The sequence below is a fragment of the Olea europaea genome, unplaced genomic scaffold (assembly GCF_002742605.1).
Source record: "Olea europaea var. sylvestris unplaced genomic scaffold, O_europaea_v1 scaffold793, whole genome shotgun sequence".
In the NCBI taxonomy this organism is placed as follows: Eukaryota; Viridiplantae; Streptophyta; class Magnoliopsida; order Lamiales; family Oleaceae; genus Olea; species Olea europaea.
In genome coordinates this window covers 167,397-177,551 of record NW_019266359.1, presented here as the reverse complement: position 1 = coordinate 177,551, position 10,155 = coordinate 167,397, and the positions used below count along the sequence as shown (strand labels likewise).

Below are 10,155 nucleotides of genomic sequence, written 5' to 3'. Positions count from 1 at the left end.
ATCTTTATTCTTGTAAGTAACCTTACTTGAACTGAGATATGTAATTTATATTCGGTTAAAAATCTGGTTGGTTCTTGAACTTGTCGGCATACTCGCAAATGATCTCTGAATTAAAATATCAATATTTAGTTATTTAAATTTACAATATTATTATTTATCCTGTAAGTTACTAAAATTGATTTTGGCTTCCAAAATGATGATGCTATTTGACTCCCAAAATGCTTGCGAGGCGTAATCATATAAATTATGTGTTCCACTCAGGGTGTAAACTATGAATGAAATTATTTTTGGTTGGCTATTTATATTTTTTGTGTCATTTAGTTACGTCCATTCTTGTCGACCATAGGTTGATCGAACCATATCGAGTCTACGCTAAGTTTTGAGTAGCCACCCTTATACCTTTAATTGAACTCGTGACTAGAGCTGTCAATGGATCGAATATGGAGCGAATCTATCCAAATCCAATCCGTTAAGAAAAATTATCCAATCCGATCCGATAATCCAACGGATATTTGATTGTTAAATCCATATCCAATTTGCTATGTTATCGAATATTCAATCCGATAATCCGATCCGAATTTTTTTCCACCAATTTTTTCCAAAAAAAAATATTTTAACTATCTTGATAGGCTCACCTAATATACGAGAAGGCCCAAATCATTTTTTTATCCAAGTGATACTCCTTTAGTTCCTTTTAAAGAAGATTTCTCTCGGAATGTTTTAATAATCTTCCTATGTGGGATACTACATTTTTAAAGGGTACTTCTCTTCTAATGTTTTAGTGGTCTTTCAATGTGAGATACTATTCAATTGTCAATTCTAAATGTTTACTAATTTATTTTATTAATTTCACTAAAAATCATAGCCTTAACAAAATTAAAATAAAAAATAATATCAATTTTAACAAAGTAAATTATTTTTGAACATATTAATTATTAGTTTTTGATGTTATAAAACAAATTACTATAGTTATTTTTATCTTATTTTAATTAATAAAAAATTAAACTTCTTTGAATATTTCAAGTAAAAATATTATACTATTATCTAATATTATTTATTATTTGAAAATTATGCGTAAAGAATAATATAAGTTTCAAAATGGAAAAATTATGTTTAATAAATTATGATATAATATATAAAATATATAATATTATTATAATAAATCGGATCTGATCGACATATATTCATATTTGCTCCATTTAGTTAACGGATTATCGGATTGAAACCTTAAATCCATCTCTCGTTAATCTTATCAGATTCGGATCAAAATTCAATCCATTGACAGCCCTACCCGTGACCCGATGAAAGAAAAAACAAGGGCATAAAATAGATGGAGAGAAAGAGTTGTCCTTAAACAACCATCTCGTACTTTCTCGAAAACGAATTGACAATCAATAAATGTGAAAACATTTTGAAATTGATAAAGTGGGTCAAAATTAATTTGGTGATCTAACTGAATGGATTGAGTGTGTTACTGCAATTCCTTAATTTAAATTTAGAATAATGCTATTTAAAAGAGCAAACTTGTTACAAGAACACGATCGCTTTTAAAAACTCTAAATCCATAGTATTAATGAACCTGTTTCGCCAAGTTTTTAAACAATAATTCCTAAAATAATAATATTTTGTCGTTAAAACTTAAAAATAAATTACTTATTTCGGCATCAACATAGGGTCTACTTTCGAAAATGTAATTTTTTAAACCAAAAATAAAGTATTGAGTCTTGCAATTCCAAATTAAAAGGTTTAAAAGGTCAACATTGTCAAGAGACTAAGGGCAAATTTGATAGATATCTATTTTTGCTTACACTTTCTGTAGCATAATTTTATGAGAAAGTTACATTAAATCAGTTTCCTCTAAAATATTTTCTGGTCAGATAAAATATTTTCATAATATTATCTAAACATATTTAAAAGTAATTTCTTAGTTTGAAAAATGTTTTTAAATTTTCAAAAGTTTTGTCAAAGAGATCTTGATTCAAACCCTTGATAAGTTGTTAATTTACGTACTTAAATAATGTGAAATTTTACCTTTATAAATGCCCTTGGCTTATTTGAAAACACCAAATTTAGAATCTAACTACTCGTTTAAACTTTTTACAAAATGAATTGTTCGTTTTATTGAGTTACTTGAAGAGTTTTTAAATAAAATGGTCGTCAAATGGGAATTGGTTTTCTTATGGGCTGTGGGCAGGGTCAAAACCGCGTGCAAGTCAACTAGTGTTATAAAAGGAGATATGGGCTGTCACAAGCTAGAATCGCACTATTCTCAACTCAACCACTCTTATAGGTCATCTGTGTCCAGCTCTTACACTTTTTCACCGCCACAACTTGCTTTCTTGGAACCCTCCCTGCACTTTCTCCACTTCCCACAAACTACCTATAAATACCCATCGATGAATCCTCTTCCAACATCAAACAACAATCTTAAACACCAAATCTTCTTAGATTTATTCATTGTATTTTGCCAACGCAATTCAACTCTTCAGTAATGACTTCTTTGAATTCGGTTTCTTTAGTTTTAGTTATAAGTAGCTGTTTTGTAATAGCACTTGGAGGTAATTTCCATCAAGATTTTGATATCACATGGGGAGATGGAAGAGCTAAGATACTCAACAATGGAGAACTTCTGACTCTCTCACTTGATAAAATTTCTGGCTCTGGATTTCAATCCAAGAATGAGTATCTATTTGGCAAGATTGATATGCAACTCAAACTCGTACCTGGAAATTCTGCTGGCACCGTCACTGCCTATTATGTAAGCTGGACGATATTTTAGCTTTTTTTCTTTCTTGATACTATAGATGGGAAGTTATAACTAATATTGTGTATGTATTGTGCAGTTGTCATCTCAAGGATCAACCCATGATGAGATAGACTTCGAGTTCTTGGGAAACCTTAGTGGGGATCCTTATATTCTTCACACCAATGTGTTTGGCCAAGGAAAGGGCAACAGGGAGCAGCAATTCTATCTCTGGTTCGACCCGACTGCAGATTTTCACACCTATTCCATCCTCTGGAATCCCCAACGCATCATGTAAGTAATTTCACAGTTACCAAACACCTCACATTTAGACGATATCGTCTCGTTTTTCTGACTTATTTGTGCTCCCATTTCAGCTTTTCTGTGGATGGTACACCGATCAGAGAATTCAAGAATGCTGAGTCTCTAGGTGTTGCATACCCAAAGAACCAACCCATGAGAATTTACTCTAGCTTGTGGAATGCTGACGATTGGGCAACAAGAGGGGGGCTTGTGAAAACCGACTGGAGTCAGGCTCCGTTTACTGCATCCTACAGAAATTTCAATGCAGATGCATGTGTTTCGTCCTCATCGGGTTCATCTTCTTGCACTCCATCTTCTACTTCAAGTAGCAGCAATTCATGGCTGAATGAAGAATTGGATTCCACAAGCCAAGAGAGGCTAAAATGGGTGCAGAAAAATTACATGATATATAATTATTGCTCTGATTCAAAGCGATTCTCGCAAGGATTTCCTCCAGAGTGTAGTATTAACACCTCAGCTTAAAAAGAATTAATTTTCTGAAGTTTGATTAATTTAGGCACAGGAATATTACATTTATTGATTTGTTTGGAGTCTAGTAAAGTAGTAATTCTTTTGTTCTTTTACTTGTAATCATCTGTAAGAAATAAAAGTTTATATACATTAGAATATATTATTAGCATCCCCAGTTGGAAATAATTTTAGAGTCTATATAATTTTTCCCGACAGATCAACATATTGGAAAGTTATCACATGTTCCTTTGCTTTCTTTCAGACATTTAACTAAAATTTAATCACGTATTTTCCAAAAAAAATCACTATTCAAAACATCATTTTCTTTCAATAATGGCCACCAAATGGGGGCAAACTGACATGAAAGTTAAAAAATTACATAACTATTTACATGCAAGTCCTTAACAAGTTTATATACATTAGAATATATTATTAGCAAAAGACGATTGGGAAATTATGAATTAATGATAATTTTATAAATCATACAAGTCCAATATGAACATCAGCTATCACAAAATTGACCATAAAATTTTCAGTCACTGTTACTCTCTCTTATTTCACATTGCCTTGCAAGCACCTCGTTTTTCATGCTCCCTGTCCAATTTTATGTTGCACTTGTAAATAGTATTTTGGTTTACAACGTTCAAGTGAAAACTTCATAAAACTATCAAGTGAAACTCCACGGGTTGGAGTGGTTTGAATTTGGAATTTAAACTTATAACTTCTCGCAACCTTCCTCAACTTTCATGTCTTGTCTTGGACGAGAGAAAAAATGTGGCAAGAAAAATTGTGAAAATTCGTATAGGAAATACCATCAAAATTGAAAGTAGCTAGAACCACAAATTTGGTATGAAAATTCACCAAATTTGGTACCTAGATTGTTAGAAATATGTTACAGCAAATTTAGAATATTCCAGCTCATGTCTAGGATGTTAATTAGTTAGTGATTAACCTGTTAATTAGCAAATTAGTCAGTTAATTACTCATATTTTTTCTCTATAAATGGAGTCATTGTATTCATTAATAAATAATTGGATTGTGGAATTCCAATCCCTCCTTTCATGGAGGTTTCGTCTCCTCCAATCATGGAGTGCCTCTTTCTTCTGCTTTATGGAGTTTAATTTCATTCAATAAATTCTAACATAGTATCAGAGCAGAGTTCTTCCTGTTGCTGTGTTTTTTTGAGATTTTCATCCCCTCTTTCTGTGTTCTGTACAAATGAAAACAGATCTCTAATTTCTTCTATTTTAGCATAATTCTGGAAAGTGTTATTCCAGCAAAAGTTCAGTTCCCGTCTTCAGAAAATGGCGCCAGCAACATCAAAATTCGTCCTTGATTCTCTACAATAAAATTTCTTCTCTTTCAGATTTTGGTTCTCTAAACTTTCAAAGATCTTTATGGATGGTCAAAGCCTACACTAAGTCTTGTTTATCCATCAGATCTGGTGAAATCTAATGACCCGCCAGTTTGCTTCCATTGAGAACATCATCCCTTTCTACATTATGAACCTTACCAAGTTTTCCATACAAAACAAGTCTCCTCAACTCTGAAAGCATTGTGCACTGGCACGAAATGGAATGGGAATGGAATGTTTGGTGATGTTTCGTGCTGATCTAATGGATGCTCATATATATGGATTCAAGAGATTTGTTCTGCAAGGCTATTCATCATGGTTTTTCCCTCCAGTACACTCTTTAATCTTCAAGATGAACTATTGTTGATATCTATAGTCCATCTTGAGGGGGTGTGTTAGAAATATGTTACAGCAAATTTCGAATATTTCAGCTCATGTCTAGGATGTTAATTAGTTAGTGATTAGCCTGTTAATTAGCAAATTAGTCAGTTAATTACTCATCTTTTTTCTCTATAAATGGAGTGATTGTATTCATTAATAAATAATTGTATTGTGGAATTCCAATCCCTCCTTTCATGGAGGTTTCTTCTCCTCCAATCATGGAGTGCCTCTTTCTTTTATTTTATGGAGTTTAATTTCATTCAATAAATTCTAACATAGATTGTTGATAATAATCTTTTTTTCATTATGATTGATATTGGAACTATTGCTAATAATGGAGATTTCTAAGTTTGAAAAAGTGAGGTGATTTAACCACAAAAAATATCTTGAAATTCTCATTCTTTCAAGAATATTTAACATAATCTATGTTGAAGAATGCTATAAATTATTTCATTGATGACACCTGCAAAATTTCATCAATTTTTGTTATTACATTTGAGAAAAAATTGAAACAATAGTCAATTTTACAAAAACTTTTAAATTTACTGCTTTTTGTTCGTTGATTATTGTGCAGGATTATCAACAACATTACTTAATGGGATTCATTGATAGATATGCGTTGGGGGTAATTTGAAAGTATACTTGTGAAAGTCTTTTGTATAATTATTCTAAAAGGTTAAGAGACGCGTGAAAATGGATTGTATTGTGCAAAGATTGTGACTGAAGATTTTTAAAAGGAAATTATGTAAATTGGAACTTTAGCTGTAATTGATCATGACCAAGAAATCACCGATTTTGCTTGGTGGGCCGGGAATGCTCGAGTTATTAATTATTCGGTAAACTACTAGGAGCTTATATAGCCAACGTCGGATTAATCGTATTTTGAGCTGGAGCAATGAACCTATTTGAAGTGGCTAATTTCGTAATTGTATACAAACTTTCTAAAATCTTTCATGTAAATATCTATGTAGAGAATTCTGAGAGTTAATATTATACATATGATCAAATTGATCATGATCATAAAATGAGGTACATTTATATAAGTTCAATTCTATTGAGGTTTATTTTTATAAGGCCAAGGGGGCCACATTTATAAACAATCCGCGTTGAGAGAGCTTGAGTGGACCTGAAATATATTTTGTGAATAATTATTGGCGAAAGTTCATTGTGTCACACTTTTGGTAGTACAATCGATAATCCCCTTCGAGGCTTTATTCCATTCAAATAATTTTCAATTTAATAATCAACACTAATATTGTTAATGTTAACACAAGACTCGACCTATTGCACCAAAGTTACTTGACCCGCCTCCAAACGATTATAAGGCATGAGTCACATCTAATACTTAAGACACTCCTAAAATTCCCAAAAATCTCTTATATCAACGAGGGAAGTTTCTAAAATTTAGCCCTCTTTTTGGCTCAGCTAAAAAATAATTAAAATACGAGTTAAACTCTTTAATTATACATTTCATTAGATTCACAACTTTTCAACCACATATTTAATCAACTTTTATCAAAATCTACTAAAAATTTATTTATTTATTTATTTATTTATTTTAATTTCAAGAAAACAGGGGCTTAATCAAATTCTCCGGAAATCCCTTGTAACAAAAGCAAAAGTGAACTCATCGTCGTCGATCACCTTCACTTTAATCAAATCTTTCTAGATCGAACTAATGTTTTTCTCAAAAAACTAAAGAATTTTTATAAATGGATTTGAAATAGAGTAACCAATAGAGCGTAATGCATAGATTGTAACTAGACAACAATAAAACTAGTAAAGCCAAAGTCCACAAAATAAATGTCAATGTAGGACAAGAACAATGGTGAATTCAGTGGCCAGATCTCTTTACCGAATCCAATAATGATATCTGGAGGAAACCTAGATAACGATTATTATTATATATTTTTTAGAATGTAAAAATAAAAAAGTTATAACACTAATAAAGAACCAAATACAATTTGATGATGTCTATTTCAAAATTTAAAATCTCTATTGAAAAATTAATGGCTTATTTGATTAGTTTAATGCTAAAACATTTATTATTAAGAGCCTATTTGAGCCACATTATAATGAGAATGAGAATGAGAAATAGAACCGTTATGGGCCCCCACACCAGAGATAGAAATTCAAAAATTGTGGCTTGATGTGATGAATAACGGTCATATTTTTCATTTTAATGAAGTAAAAATGTGGCTCAAACAGGGGCTAAGTAACAAATTTGAGGGTTGTTGATAATTGATTGAGCTGAATCGATAAACTTAAAGAAAACGAAATATGTCTTAAACCAAAACTTCTATTCAGTGTGTGATTATTTAGTAAAGCTAAATATATTCACAAAATATTTTTTAATAATTACAACACATTTTGATTGCATGAAAATGTTTGTAATATTTAATCATTATCACATTTATGTCTTAATTTTTTAAAACTGTATTCTTATTCTCAAATTAACACAACTTGTCCCTTATTGCGGTTTTTGTCCAAATAAAATAAAGACATTTACCATTGTATTTTTAAATAAGCCAAAAAAATAGAATTACAACTATATATTTATTCCTCATTTTAGAGCACGTTAATAACATTTGTGCAAGAAAATTGCGATTAAGGATAATATTTGCTAGCTAAGGAAATGTTAAAAATAAAGATGTGATGAAAAAGTTAAAGATGTAAATAAGAAAATGATAAAGGTAAGGACCTTTAAAGTAATTAATATTAGGGGTGGATACCAGCTTGTTCAACCTGAGTTTCTTGAGAACTTGAACCGAACCAAATCCCATTGAGAATTTCAAAATGGACAAGTAGGTTCTGTAGACAATGGAAAATTTAATTGGAGCAAATCGAGCGATTTTGGATCTTGTCCGGTTTGATTCCTTTGAATTATAGATGTATCAGTATGTAAATGAATCGATATCTATTTTAAATTGTAGAGGTATTACTATTTGAAAGGTAAATCAGTTGTACTCTAGTCAAAAGCTTACACTTAGGACAATATTATCAGAACAGTGTAGACTGTGGTATTAATAATAAATATTAAAAGGCGAAATGGGTTGTCACTGGATATACAAAAAACTGTTGACAGCAACTCGTTTTGGCCAATATCTGTATCCAGCTCAAACACTTTTCACCACACAACTTGAATTTATGGAACCCTCCCTGCAATTTCTACAGACCCCACAAACTCCCTATAAATACCCTTGAATGGATCCTATTCCAACATCAAACAACAATCTTAAACACCAAATCTTCTTAGATTTATTCATTATACTTTGCCAACGCAATTCAACTCTTCAATAATGGCTTCTTTGAATTCAGTTTCTTTAGTTTTAGTTATAAGTAGCTGTTTTGTAATAGCACTTGGAGGTAATTTCCATCAAGATTTTGATATCACATGGGGAGATGGAAGAGCTAAGATACTCAACAATGGAGAACTTCTGACTCTCTCACTTGATAAAATTTCTGGCTCTGGATTTCAATCCAAGAATGAGTATCTATTTGGCAAGATTGATATGCAACTCAAACTCGTACCTGGAAATTCTGCTGGCACCGTCACTGCCTATTATGTAAGCTGGACGATATTTTAGCTTTTTTTCTTCCTTGATACTATAGATGGGAAGTTATAACTAATATTGTGTTATGTATTGTGCAGTTGTCATCTCAAGGATCAACCCATGATGAGATAGACTTCGAGTTCTTGGGAAACCTGAGTGGGGATCCTTATATTCTTCACACCAATGTGTTTGGCCAAGGAAAGGGCAACAGGGAGCAGCAATTCTATCTCTGGTTCGACCCGACTGCAGATTTTCACACCTATTCCATCCTCTGGAATCCCCAACGCATCATGTAAGTAATTTCACAGTTACCAAACACCTCACATTTAGACGATATCGTCTCGTTTTTCTGACTTATTTGTGCTCCCATTTCAGCTTTTCTGTGGATGGTACACCGATCAGAGAATTCAAGAATGCTGAGTCTCTAGGTGTTGCATACCCAAAGAACCAACCCATGAGAATTTACTCTAGCTTGTGGAATGCTGACGATTGGGCAACAAGAGGCGGGCTTGTGAAAACCGACTGGAATCAGGCTCCCTTTACTGCATCCTACAGAAATTTCAATGCAGATGCATGTGTGTCGTCCTCATCGGGTTCATCTTCTTGCACTCCATCTTCAACTTCAAGTAGCAGCAATTCATGGCTGAATGAAGAATTGGATTCCACAAGCCAAGAGAGGCTAAAATGGGTGCAGAAAAATTACATGATATATAATTATTGCTCTGATTCAAAGCGATTCTCCCAAGGATTTCCTCCAGAGTGTAGTCTTAACACCTCAGCGTAAAAAGAACTAGTTTTCTGAAGTTCGATTAATTTAGGCACAGGAATATTACATTTATTGATTTGTTTGGAGTCTAGTAAAGTAGTAATTCTTTTGTTCTTTTACTTGTAATCATCTATAAGAAATAAAAGTTTATATACCTTAGAATATATTATTAGCATCCCCAGTTGGAAATAATTTTAGAGTCTATATAATTTTCCCCGACAGATCAACACGCTTTCTTTCAGACATTTAACTACTTTTTAAGCACATATTTTCCAAATAATCACTATTCAAAACATCATTTTCTCTCAATAATGGCCACCAAATGGGGACAAACTGACATGAAAGTTAAAAACTAGAAAAAAAACACAGTTTCAAGCAGGGGCGGAGCCAAAAAATGATGTTAGGATGGGCTGAAACATAAATTTTTTTTTTTTAATGAACTTACGTCACAAGAAATCGAGTTTCGAAAGCTATTTTCATAACATTCACAATAAAAAGTATACGACACTCAATGAAATTAAAAAATAAAAATAAAAATTAGATATCTCACATTAAGATATTCCACTAAATTTTTGTATTTTTT

General features: G+C 32.1%; 2 protein-coding genes across 2 annotated transcripts; both read left to right on the top strand.

Annotated features, from left to right (window-relative positions):
* The first annotated feature begins 2,399 nt into the window (after window positions 1–2,399).
* LOC111391445 (probable xyloglucan endotransglucosylase/hydrolase protein 23) lies at window positions 2,400–3,692 on the top strand. Its single transcript, XM_023016671.1, has 3 exons — window positions 2,400–2,758; window positions 2,844–3,037; window positions 3,121–3,692. The coding sequence occupies exons 1-3, from the start codon at window positions 2,492–2,494 to the stop codon at window positions 3,527–3,529; spliced, it is 870 nt and encodes a 289-aa protein (XP_022872439.1). The 5' UTR covers window positions 2,400–2,491; the 3' UTR covers window positions 3,530–3,692.
* A 4,775-nt stretch (window positions 3,693–8,467) lies between these two features.
* Window positions 8,468–9,650, top strand: LOC111391451 (probable xyloglucan endotransglucosylase/hydrolase protein 23). Its single transcript, XM_023016676.1, has 3 exons — window positions 8,468–8,818; window positions 8,905–9,098; window positions 9,182–9,650. Exons 1-3 carry the CDS (start codon window positions 8,552–8,554, stop codon window positions 9,588–9,590), a joined length of 870 nt encoding a protein of 289 aa, XP_022872444.1. The 5' UTR covers window positions 8,468–8,551; the 3' UTR covers window positions 9,591–9,650.
* Window positions 9,651–10,155: the final 505 nt, after the last annotated feature.